Here is a 13454-nt window from a genome sequence, read left to right as displayed (position 1 = left end):
GTTTGACAACCAGGTCAGAACACAACAAAAATTAAATAAGTGCAACATTAAATCAGCCACACACTCTATATTTTTGATACTCATCACACAAGCCATGTCGTATCCATTTTTATTAAGGACTCGCATTACCTTCAATGAGAGGTCAAGATGCCAAATGAAGGCTGGATCTGACCCATGAACAAGATCTGACATCTTTTATTTATCCAGGAAAACTGGGATAGAAAATACTCCGTGTGTGACATGGTAATTAACATGCACAAAAAAAGGGAGTCCATTACACCAAAGACACAATTTCAAGCGCTCATCTGGGCTTCCGAGTGCACCGCTCTGCCTGCCTGTTGAAGTGTGAGCTCTTGAGGCAGGGACAGTATTTTCTGTCTCATTCACCCTTATCAGCAGATCTCAATAATTCCTTATTCCAGAGATAATGGGCTTGCAGAACCACTAAGGCCTGCTTTTGTACTGGCATAACTGTATTGGTTAAAGAGTGGTGTTATTTATCAGTACAACCAATTGTGTGAATAGCTATACTGGTATAAACGGTTCTTTCACCAGTATAGCTTATTGCTCTTCCTATACTGGAAAAAGTTATACTGATATAAACCATTTTATACCAGTACAACTGCATCCCAAGTGTGTGTGTGGGGGGGGGGTATTGTTTCAAATATACCAGTATGCGAAACTGATCCAGCTTCTCAGCAGATAAGGCCTTTAGCATCTTGCTTCATTTTACAAACTCCACCATCCCTTGCTCCAAGCCTCTGGACTTTACAAGCTCCATCTTCAGCAACTGAGTTTATAAATTCCTGTAACCAGATAGCTGTGCAGTTAACTAGCTCCTCCCATATGCAAAACACATCCATCTTTTGAATTTTTAGCTGACAGCTTAATGGTATTTTCTACTGTGCACACTCAGCCCTGCATTTCCAAAACATTTGTAACTTTGCTTTTTCAGAACAACATTTTTCTTCCATGTGAACAGCACACATAGCGCTCGTTAAGGCCGACTCATAAGCCAAGTCTGAAGGGTCAAAGTGTTGATGTTTTTCAGTTATCTAAGCAAAGAAAATGATGGGATTCTTAAAACCAAAACAAAGCAAATACATTCTGGGAAGGTGGTTGTGTTTTTAGCCTCTGATAACTCAAGGGGTTTTGCTCAAATGTAAATCGTCACCTTCATGCAGAGACTCTAGCTTTGCAAAAAGTCTTGGTTTCATTGCCATGGGATTTGTAGTGAGAAATGGCTACTCTGCCACAATCTTCAGACAGTACAGAGAAGGCAGGATGGAAAAGCTTTTGGAGCAGTAATTACCCCACTCAGGCTCTTTCCCAAAAGAAGAATAACAAAGAAGAATAACCCCTCTTCCGCTTTTCTGCTCTTGACTCCTTAAAAGGCCTAGGTAGTTATCCCTTCATTGTATGCTAACTGCACCATGGCTCCTCAAGAAGCCAATCCCAGTCTACCTAGCTGGCTTTCCGAGCTCACACCACTCTCCTGCCTTATTTGGGAAACCTTCACTCTGAAAGGTCTTGGCACAGCCTCAATAGCCAAGGAACCTTTTGCGGACCTGGCGTTTTGACAAAGATTGAGTGAGACAGGCCCACCAATAATGAGTCCTTAGCCCTGGTGAGAAACAGAAATGAAGAGAAAAGGAGTACTCGTGGCACCTTGGAGACTAACCAATTTATTTGAGCATAAGTAGCTCAGGAAAGCTTATGCTCAGATAAATTGGTTAGTCTCTAAGGTGCCACAAGTCCTCCTTTTCTTTTTGCGAATACAGACTAACACGGCTGCTACTCTGAAACCTGAGAAATGAAGAGGGGACTGCAAGCTACCAGGGCACCATGAAAACACCCTCACAGGACTGGAGTCCCGGTTGGTAGGCGAGCCCTTCTCCAGGAAGATCACAAAGGAAACCCACGCAGCGAGAGACAGACCCACAAACGCACGGTAAAAGTTTGCACATAAGATGCACGAACAAACACCCACACTTCGGAGCCAAGCCGCGCTGCGTTCCATTCCCTTCCGCCGCCACTCGTCTCGCCTCCGCCCCGCGCAAGGAGGGAAGGAGGCGGCGCCGTCCACTGATTGGCCTATAGCCTCATACATATTCAAATCAGCCAGTCCATTCAGCTTTCCAGGCAGCGCCGGACTTCCATCTCCCCGCCCCGGCGCTCCATATGCAGCCAGATGACCCGCGGACTGGATCGGCTGCTGTTGCATAGTCAATCAGCCCCGCCCCTCCAGGGCTGCCTGGGGGAGTGGGAATAAAGTCAGATAGCGGATCTGGCAGCAAAAGGAAAACGAGGGGGAAAAAAACCCACACAAGAAAGTTTCCTGCTAACTTTGCAGCCGCGGCAGCAGCTATGCCCGTGCGGTGCGGTGCCTCGGGGCTCGGGGGGCTCGGATCGCCTTAGGAAGGGGAGGGAGGGGGAGAGACGAAAGTGTGGGGCTGGCCGGATTAAAGCAAAATAAAGAGCAGCACCCCTCCCCCTAACCGAGAAGGACCCAGCAGAAGCGCGTGGGGTGGAGAAAACATCCCGGGGAGAGCTGACCGGAGGCAGTGAGCGAGGAGAGGAGGGAGGGAGGGGGAACACAGAGACCCAGGCAGGCGGCAGAGTTTTGGGGAAAGATGAGCTTGTTGTCAGCCATAGACACCAGTGCTGCTTCTGTCTACCAGCCTGCCCAGCTCCTCAACTGGGTCTATCTGTCGCTGCAAGACACCCACCAGGCCAGCGCCTTTGATGCCTTCAGACCCGAGCCCTCTTCTTCCCAGCACCCCGATCTCAGCTACACCAAGAACAGCCCGGAGCTGGGCTCGTCCCTCAATTCCAGCTATCTGAACAGCTTCTTCCAGCTCCAGAGGAACGAGGTAGGTGCCTTTCCCCCCGTGGCTGCCGAGTGGGCTCGCTAGGCTGGGTGCAATCGTTTCGCACACCGTCTGAGCGGAGCCGGGAGGGGGGACAGTGTCTCTGCTGCCGGAGGAGCCGACCTGCAATCTGTGATCGCTTTGCAAAAGAATCGCAGAAAGTTCACTCTGAAATTTAGCCCCAACCGCCATGATGTTTGAGAAGTTTCTCCCGTTTTTCTAGAGTTGGATTCCTGCTTTCTTAAACAAAAGCTGTCCGGACCAAAGGGAGCCTTTGCGTTTAATCGTTTTTGTAAAGTACAAGGGGAGGACTTTAGCGCTGGAGAGAGAGTTCCCTTCTTCTAAATCGGTGAAAAATAACCAGTTCAGGATATTTAACCAGTGATCCTGGTTTGTCTCTCCAATTTCGGATCTTGCCCTAAAGCCCTCAGTTTTGTTGGAAATGGCTTTTTATTTTTTCCAACCAGTAAAAATGCAGCTTTAGCTGTAACTTTCTGCTGTTGCTGATGTTGCAAAGTCTGCGCAAATGAATTGCGCTCAGCACTGTGTTCAGATGGGAATGCAACCAAAGTTGTAACAAAGTTTATTTCACTTTCAGGTTGGGGGTGGGTGGGGAATTACCGTTTGCTTCTGTGCGGGAGGTATGGCCTGTATTTAAATTTATATATTTTCAACTCCCCTTCCCCCGGAGTGTGCTAGGCACACAACTTCTGTTGACAATTTGGTAAACGATTACACTGATTTATTTGCATTGCTATCCCGGAGCTGAACCAGATAGGGTATAACTACTAATAACAGGAGGGGGTGGGGAAGGAGGGGAAGGACAACAAATACATTATAACATTTTAAGTCAGTGAAATTACTGAAGTTTAAAACATCCCTCTCATGCTTAAAATTAGGACTGGAAATACAGGATACCATTGTTAGATACAGATCTTACTTAAATAAATAGCATGCAGGTGGTGGAACTGAAGCTGAACATTTTAATCAATAATGATGGGAGACTGAAAACATTGGGATTGTTTACTTTAGAAAAGAGGTGATGAAGGGATGTGATAAAAGTACATAAAATAATGGTCTACAGCAGAATCTTCTGTTCTCCCTGTCTCATACCACAAGAAAAAGGGAACAGTCAATGACATTAAAAACTGATAAAGGAAATCTGTTGTGTGGAGAAGTATTTAAACTGTGGAACTCACTGACCCATGGAATTCCAGAGGCCAAGAACTTAATATTTAAAAAGGGTTTGGAAATTTAAATGGGTATCAAGAATATGGCAAAAATTGTAAAAGAGATATAAAACCTCCTGGTTCAGGTTTTAAGACTCTCTCTAACTACTAGCGACCAGGACAAGACCTAATGTGGTGTCCTTCTTTCACTTTTACCTGATGCTGCCCACTGTAGAAGATAGGATACTGGAATAGATGGATGTTGAGTCCAAGGCCGTATGGCAATTCTTAGGTAATGGAGTTTCAGAACATTCCTGAAGCCTATTTAAACTAAGGAACAGGTTAAAAGGAGCTTCCACTTTAAAGTATAGGACTCATTATTTATTATTATTTTATTTTTATTTTGGCAGAGGAACCAAAGCTAAGGAATCTTCAGTTAAAATCAGCAGCCAAATTTTTGGCATAATTTTATTAATGGGTTATTAGTGATGCAATTAGGAAGAACCACCAAGGAAACAAGTTTAAAATTCAGTCAGACATCATTTAATAATGGAATGTTTTGCAGAAGCAAATGTAGCCCCAAATGGACAAGTCTGCTATTTTTTAAAAAGGAAGTTATTCAACATTCAGAAGTTCCATGTCCAAATTCTTATTCAGTGTAATTCCTTTAAAAAGGGAAAAAATGCAGAATTCAAAAGCAGTGTTCTTTTAGCAAAGTCAGCAGGCAGTGGGAGTCAAACACAGAACTGCACACCTGTCAGTTCCAAGTTGACTGGTATTGTCATTTTGCATTTGAGTTGCACACATTCTGGTTTCGAGACAAAGTTAAGAATCCAGAGTTTCAGTCTTCGTAGTCTTTCTCATTAGGGGGTTGAGAACACTGTGCAGCTTGGCATTTGCTAATATTAGAATCCATTCTGTTCAGAGTGAAGTGTTTTCCCCCTAATGTAAAACTAGCCAAAAGTAGTGTGTGGTTGCAGCTAGGGAAGCTGGGAAATTGTGTCCTAGGAACAGAGCTCTTGGTCGAGATTTTTGGTCTTTGTAAGGTTCCTTCTTTCTGTGCCCACTGTACAATTTGTAACTAGGGCGTCATCCTTCTTTCCATCAGAAACATCACCCTCTGGGAAACATTTCTCTCTAGTTCTTTCTCTACATCCAAAACCTATTCTCACCATCTCTACTGCAAGGCTCAGTCCCTAGGTTTACTAGGCCACTTCCAGATGGCTGCTTCTGTTGTATGTTGCAAACTACAGCTTTATCAACCCCATCCTCACCAAGCACTCATGGTGAGTCTGACTGCTAAATTTACCTGTGCTACTTGTCTGCTAAGGCCCCCACTCAGGTAGGGAGTATGCAGATGCAACTGTGCTTTACTCCTTTCACTCTTGTAACAACTTCATAAAGCACTTCATTCACATCAGCTGAGAATGCAAACACTGTACAAAGTCTGTAGGATTCAATATCCAGGAAACATGGAGTCATGATTCCATGAGGATACTTCATATTTACAGAGGATCAGGCTTGTATGCAATTTTCACAAATGCATTCTCCTGCTTCTGACAGCAATTGACCAGAGCATGCAATTGATCTGAGGCACTTTTTTAATTTCACATTAGTGTGTCTATTGTACTTGTTAATCAAGAATTTGCTCTTCTACAGCATCTTTCATTTAAGAATCACCAAAGAATTTAGACATGCTGTAGCTCAAAAAAGCTCAAGCTGATACACTTCTCCACTCTGTCCAGAAGTTGGAAGCTTGAATGTTTTTTGGCAGGAAAAACCCCAACAGGATTTCTTCCAATGTCATATTCTTAATTCTTGAAATTCTAATGTCTGTTTTTGTCAACAGTTTCAAATGCCATTAAGTACATACTTAGTAGTTAGACTGTGTGCAATTATTTTTGGGAGCAATGGTGCCGTATATTTCTTTTACATCAAGTGGGTTTGTGTGATGCCTTTGGAACACAAATAGCTTCCCAAAGTTAAACTGTTAACTGTTTTCAATATAGTGCTTACTTTGGTTGGCGATTTTTCCTCCTAGTTTTGAACTGGCTTGGCTTAGCTTCGGGCTGAGCTGTGACAATGATTGACGCATAGCTTGTACACAATATTTGGAGAGTGACTTAATGAGAGGCCAAAATAGCAACAGACTGAGAAATGATAGGATCATAGGGAATATAATAAGCATGTGTACAGCATGTTGTCGTGCAGCTGAAAAAATTTTCAGAGGAGATCGCTTGGAAAAGTAGACAGTTCATGAAAAGTTGCTATTATACAGGACTTGCAAGTCTGCATGGTAGTGCCTGTGTATGTGACTTGCATGCTGACCAAAGGAACTGGACAGAAAAAAATGCCGGCATCCACAAAGTACTCGTGCACTTAACCAAGATTTTTGTCCTCCAGACTTTTTTTCCACTACACTGGATGCCTTCTAGATAAACATGATGAATACAGCTGTTTGGTGCATAAAAGCTCCTTGTACCAACAAAAAGGCAACAATAAAGGTTTAAACAGTACATTGACAATGAACGTTTTGTTCCATCTGTGAGACTCATTTCACAAAACAGACCTGGTTTTAAATAAAATTTTACTGGAGTAGTTATTGCCCAAGATATGAAATGAAGGCATTTTGGAACAGCAACGATGCTATTTAACTCAACTTAACTTTCATTATAACCTGGTTCTTTGGAGGCAAATATTTGAGGTTTGTTGTAGGGTTGCTTACAAGAGATTTAATGTAGTTGAGAGTCAGCCAGGTAACTGTGTCAGTAATTGAGAGACCTAGGATAATGGTGTGGCCGATTTGTATGTTGTTTTCCATACTCACTTCCAACAGGCTGCCTACCAAATTGGTACAGGATGTGGTCATGTAGAGATAGCCACCATTACACAGGGACATGGGTTTACCATACCATAACAAATTTGGCTTATCAAGTTCAGTGTCCTAACTCCAGCAGAGGCCAATCCTATACTTGAGAGGAAGCACCATGTCTTTATGATACACAACCATTTATGCAGTGCTGTACATGGCACTGGAGAGAGGGGAAATCCTTCCTCTGCAACAGCCCTGCTACATCTGGTCTATTTACCATTATTTTAACATGCATAACTGCAAGTATTTACTGATTATAAAAGCATAACTAGAAGATAACTTGGTACCCTGTGACCTCCCAGATCAACTTCTTACAGACAAGGAAGAACTAATTGGTAATGAGAAAACATGGGCTACATGAATTCACCATTGTAAGGAATGGATTCACCAGTTTAGAAAGGCAATGTATTTGGCAGGTGGCAGGGGAATTAAGAAATCTAATGGATGTCCGGTGGGAAGTAGTACTAACACTTATTGTAATGGAAGAATGCTAGGTGGCTGAAGACCACCAGCCCATCCTCACATTAGTGAGGTTCCAAAGAGCAAAGGGTTAATGTTAATTAAATTAACAGGTAATATTAAACTGGGAAATGTGAATGCCAGTGAGGACAGAGACAATACAAAGATACTTGAGGCCCTATTTGCTTAAAATCTCTCTATTTTTTTCTACCTAAATATCAACTTTACTTGCCTCAAATCAGCCTGTATGTGCCTAAACAGAGATTCGTGTGCCTAAGTGTGGCTAACAATATGAGCAGAAAGTAACGAAATTAACTATAGTAAAAGGTAAGTACATATACACCGGGAAAAGATACTCCCATGCACTGATATTCAGTGGGAGGAAGAAATATAGGTGTGATGGGGACAGTAGATCAGATGCAAACTGAAAATGTTACATGGCAACAACAACAAAAAAAAGGCCTTTGTAATTTTGACTGAATACAGACAAGCTTTAATTACCTCAGGGAGTAGGAAATAGTCCTGTATATCTGTAGCTCAACTTGATTGTAAAATCTTTGGGGCCTTTGATTACATGTTTGTACAATGGGGCTTGGGCCTCTAGGCATTACTATTATACAGATAATAAACTGTGTGTATGGTAACACCCATTGTTTCATGTTCTCTGTGTATATAAATCTCCCCACTGTATTTTCCACTGCATGCATCCAATAAAGTGAGCTGTAGCTCACGAAAGCTTATGCTCAAATAAATTTGTTAGTCTCTAAGGTGCCACAAGTCCTCCTTTCCTTTTTGCGGATACAGACTAACACAGCTGCAACTCTGAAACCAGATAATAAACTGTAGCAGAAGTGTTGCATTTGCTGTAGTTAGGTGGCTCTGAGCACCTCATTCATTACCAGAGAGAGAGCCAAAGTGGAATGAGTGCAGATGATCAGAATGACTAATTATACTTTTAGCAAAGCAATGATTAAAAGTATGGAGGAATATTACTGTATATTAATATGTGAAAGATGTAAATAGTAAGTATTGAGAGGAATTACTTATGGTGGTGCACATAAGAAAGTGGGATGAAATCAAAAAAGGGAAAATCAAGGCAAAATATCAAGAATGGCTTTCCCAAAGTAAAGTCTAAAAGCTGGTGAATTTTCCCTTTGAAGGGAAGTGATGGGAGTCCCATAGGTTCGGACTCTTCAAATTAAACTGAGCACTAGTAAAAACTGTGTAGGGACCTAACTTGTACTTGCAGAGGAATTGATCAGGTGACTTGTTATCCATCTCTCATTTCTAGGAACACCACACACTAACTTCATACTTTGTGAAGAGAGATTTCCTTTTCTTCTAAACTTATCAGTTTTGAGGGAGATGGTAAGAAAAGAGACTGATGAGTTTTCACTACACTCTTTGTATTTTCTGAACGTACAAACTGCCATACATGATCATACCACTGGTCCAGTAAGTTCAGTATCCTGTCACTGACAGCAGATGCCTCAGATCAAGATGCTAGAAACCCTTCAATAGGCAGTTCTGGGATAACCTGTCCCTAGGGCAAGTTTCCTCCTGTTCCCCATAGAAGTTAGCTTATGCTCTGCAGCATGGGAGTTTATATCCCTTGCAGATCTCTTGATTATTTAAAATTTTTACTATTCTAAATCTGAATATTATCATCCATACTAATGTATAATCCCTTAAATATTTCAGTCAGATGTTTCCTAAGTCTCCATTTCAAGATAAATAAGTTCAGTTACTAGCCAACTTTTATTTAAGATCTGTTGTGGGAAAGGTGAATTGATAGCCACAGCCATGAAATTTAAAAAGGTTGTTTTCAGTACCGTAAAGGTGTGTTTTAAGATGACAAAAATAAGTATTTTTATTCATGCCAAATGCTTGTCATCCTTGAAGCAAATGCAAGAATTACCATTAGAGCAATGTCTTCAAGGCCCTAACCATAAAGTACCAAATGGACTTCAGTAGGGCTACTCATGCAAGTAATGATTACTTACATAAATGAAGACAGCAGGACTATGCCTTGTGTTGGGCCACGGCAATAAGCCTCCTTGACGGCTCTTCTCTGGAGAGCTTTTCAATTTCAGCTATGCCCATAACCTGTCTGTCGAGCCAGAGTAGTTTACCTCTTCTCTGTAGAAAAATAAATTTAAACAGCTGTAAAAAAAAACAAAACAAAAAACATATTTTCACCCATTTCCTCTTTAATCAAAGATTTGCTGGAATTTCCAGGTCAGTGGAAAAATAATTGTGGATATATTATGTTTATAACCCCAAAGATTTGTAATACATTAAAAAGGCATTTAACGCTTGAAACACAGTCTATAGACCGACACAGTGTTAAACATATGAACAGGCCTATGGGCCCAAAATTATAACAAAACATGCTGTAACGATGATGGTCTGTTTCTTATGCTTGATTAATTTCCTCATTGTCATTTTTCTCACTATTGTTCATGTAATTACTGGCACTTGTGAACTGCACACTTGACATGATAGGCAAAAGCTCAACAATCCTCTGATTCCTTTCAGAATAATAGGACATGACTAACCATCACTTTTTTTGTAAATTACAAGTAGCTTATGACCATTTAAAGTAACAGTGAACTTTAATTCTAGCCAATTAAAAACAAGTTAAAAATAGTTTCATGTACACCCCTCCAGCTACTATTGCCTGCTATTTTCTATTTCCCCACACAAACAGGGGAACCTGACAACGCAGGTGAAAGAGTGAACCTGACTAGACACACAAAATATTGTCAAATAGACAAAGCAATCAAACTGGAACAAAATAACTTTTTGACCCTAACTTTTCAGTTCTATCATTTTTATCTCTTACTTGAAACAATAGGCAAAAAATTCCAGAGGGAAGCGAGAAAGTTTTATGCTGACTGTGTCCCTTTAAATCTTTCCTTTCAGTAACCCTAGAAATACTGAATTCAACCCCCCCCCCCCCCCCCAAAAAAACAACAACAACAACAAAAAACTCTTGAGATTTCAAGATACCAATCCCAATAATGTATTTGGGGCCCCGGTATTAAGTTTATTTTTACATTTTCTTCATTAATTAATGCTTGTCATTTTCCACCTGAAATCCTCCCTTTTATTCACAGGCATTATGGGGAAGCAGCCAGGAGCAGTGCAAGCTTCCTCCCTGTTGCCCAGCCAGCATGCCCCAATACTCTTTAGGAGAAATTACCCCTAAGGGTGAGGAGGTCAGATTTCACAGTCTGTTCAGTGCTTAGTATCTCCATTGAGATTTTGAACGAAACTGCCAATTAGTGCCAAATGCAGCTGTAACTTCTGTGGTGTAATGTAAACCTGAACAGGACTACAGGGGGTTGGACTAGATGATCTCCTGAGGTCCCTTCCAACCCTGATATTCTATGATTCTACTTATGCCACTGCATGAGGTTTTGGATGGAAAAGGATTTTGGTCATTACCAACTCAGAGCAGATTTAAAACAATAGTCTCGATATAGAAGGCTCCATAGCCCATTAACAGTTGATTTATTTCGAACGCCTGTGTTGCTACGTATTTTTTGTTGTTGTGTAGTCTCCTATGAGATGCACCGTCCAGCTGTGTTAGAGGGAGGCAGTCAACTTCACTTACCAAAAAAGTAGAGACTGAATGAGTACGTCCTGATTTTTAAAAAAAAATCCTCTAAGAGATTTATAAGGGGGTTTCTGTTCCTCTGTTGATTTTCAGAAGGGTCTTTAGGATGGTGGGGCAAAAGCCACAGCACCAAACCTGCTCTCCGTCATACCTCACCCATCTCTTCATATGTCTGCTGCTGACAGTTCAGTTTCAGTTTTGCTACTGCTGTCCTGGTAAACACCATCTTACAGAGTCTGGGAAAGAGCATGCATGCAAGTACCCTAAGGAATAGTGCATCAGATTGAGGCCATCATGCTACTGCATGAAACAAGAAGCACAAGTGACCAAATTACACATTATGACACATGCCAACTCTTTCTTATTCTTAAAGCAGAGCCATGATTAACCAGCAGAGCAGTTTGGCTACTAAAGGGAAATCCTGCTTGTTTTACTTAGTGGAGTTATCCCATTGAATACAATTGGATTCCTCACCTGAGTAAGGACAGCAGGACTCAGCCCTAAATTGGTCCCACTGATTTTGAAGTAGCTTCAGCTGCAAAAGCCTTTCCTCTGTTGCTCCTTTACCCTCCCAGTTTCTGAAATTAACGCTGCTGAGTTAAGCAGTGCATATGCTTTTGCTTCATTATCTAAACAGTTAAAGTTTATGTACACTTGAGCATTTACATCATGGCAACAAAGGAGACCTCCACACACTGTTCCATAGCCACTTAATATCATATCAAAGGCTGAACCACATTTGGAAAACTGGCAAGGGCATGAGAGAGCAGAATTAATTAATTAATTGCAAAACCTAATTCAGCTCCCAGGAGAATTACATGGAACCAATAATTTATAGTTAAGTTCTTATTAATTAGTTTTTGAAAAGTCAGCAGCAGAGAAGAGCCCAGTTACATGTATTTTCATTCTGACAGCCAGTGATCTTTCCACCAATCTCATATAAACAATTTGGAATTTTGCATTCCCAGAAACCCCTAATTGATGGCAGACTTAGCACTCATTTTCTGTCCCAACCCAGACTCCACAAGATAAACCACATAAGACTTTTTAGTTAGGTTTTTCACACAGAATATGTAAACCTGCAGTATTTATCTTACCTTGCATTCCAAAGGACCTGAACAAGCTGTTACTGTAGCTAAGTACCATGGAGTGATCTTTCATTCATTCTTCCTACAGAGATCCTCGTGGGGCGGAACAGTCCACAGGAAAACCACTCAGCTGTTTAGAACAGCAAGCAAAAAACAAGTTTGCTGATGAAATAGCACAGGTAATGTGGGTAGGGAGGTAGGAATTTGACCAGGACACTTGTTAACATGCCTGTTCTTGTGAAAAGTGACATGGATCTTAAATCCTCAAAACCAGATATAAAACCAAGTTCTCTTCCAAGATATGAAAACTTTCCCCCTGTTATTGTAAATTTTTTTTGGGGGGGTGGGGAGGTGAATGAAGGGAGGGGTAAGCATGGCTAATATTCAACAACTATCAGTAGTTGTACTGGTCCTCTGGAAGGAAAATGGACTTTAAAAAAATCACCATGTTGTCTCTGCTTACTAGGCCAGGAATAGTGCTAAAAAAAAAAAAAAGAAAATGTTTTCTGGTTCAAAGTTTCTGGGCAGTGAAGCCAAGAGGACACTTGATTTAACATAAGTACAATGATATTGGATGTTTCCTTAAAACTGCTGCATCGTTCCAGAAGATATAAGAGTTAGTATTTGCACTTCCCTCTTTATGTGAAATCTGAGATGCAATTTGATGCCCATTTTGCCACACTCAGGCAGTTCCATTTAAGAGGACCTACAATGAAATGCTTACATTAGGCAGAGAATATTAGGCTTTGCTCCTTTGACACTATATGAAGGAAACTTCATTCAGCCATTGTAGCTCCTCTTGAACCTGAAAGTATTTTGTAAGTTTTGCAAAACTATTGAGATTCAAAAAATCTAGAAAGACAGGATTTCACTAAAATCTGATATGACTTAAACAGATAATGTTTCATGAGTGGCATAAGTTAGATAATGCTTTGACATGTGAGGTCAGTCTAATCTTTCATGTGACACAAAATATTGATATCTAGTTACAGAGGAAACTAACATAGATTCACCTGGGGAACATAAGATGAGATACAGAACTAAGAGTTTGTGCATTTTTATTTTTAATCCCCTAACCTATCAGGTCTGGAAGCAGATGTTTTATACACTTGGGAAGCCAAGATTATCAGCTTTCCAAGGATATGACAGTTGTTTCTAGCCTTGGTGGCTTGTGAGATATCACACTTTAAAACGGTCACCGATCTATCATGGACTTTTCGGCATTGGTTAAGTCTGAATATGTATTAACAAGTCCCAGATTTAGAACCAGAGAAATCTGAAATCCCTGCATATTGTAGATGTCTCATTCTGCAGCACTCCAGGTCCCACTGAACTGCTGAAACTTACTGCATGCTCTTTACAACTAAGGAATTA

The 13454-nt window shown here is 41.1% G+C and overlaps 1 protein-coding gene across 1 annotated transcript in view; it reads left to right on the top strand.

Annotated features, from left to right (window-relative positions):
* Positions 1–2605: 2605 nt before the first annotated feature.
* The window catches only part of ZCCHC24 (zinc finger CCHC-type containing 24), a 148218-nt gene continuing 137369 nt past the window's right edge, over positions 2606–13454 (top strand). Inside the window, exon 1 of the mRNA XM_077822933.1 lies at positions 2606–2873. Within this exon, the coding sequence (XP_077679059.1) occupies positions 2634–2873 (240 nt within the window). The 5' untranslated portion in view covers positions 2606–2633. The remainder of the gene's footprint in view (positions 2874–13454) is intronic.

This window comes from Eretmochelys imbricata, chromosome 7 (assembly GCF_965152235.1).
Source record: "Eretmochelys imbricata isolate rEreImb1 chromosome 7, rEreImb1.hap1, whole genome shotgun sequence".
In the NCBI taxonomy this organism is placed as follows: domain Eukaryota; kingdom Metazoa; phylum Chordata; order Testudines; family Cheloniidae; genus Eretmochelys; species Eretmochelys imbricata.
The sequence above is the reverse complement of the archived record's forward strand: the minus strand, read 5'-3'. Positions and strand labels throughout refer to the sequence as shown.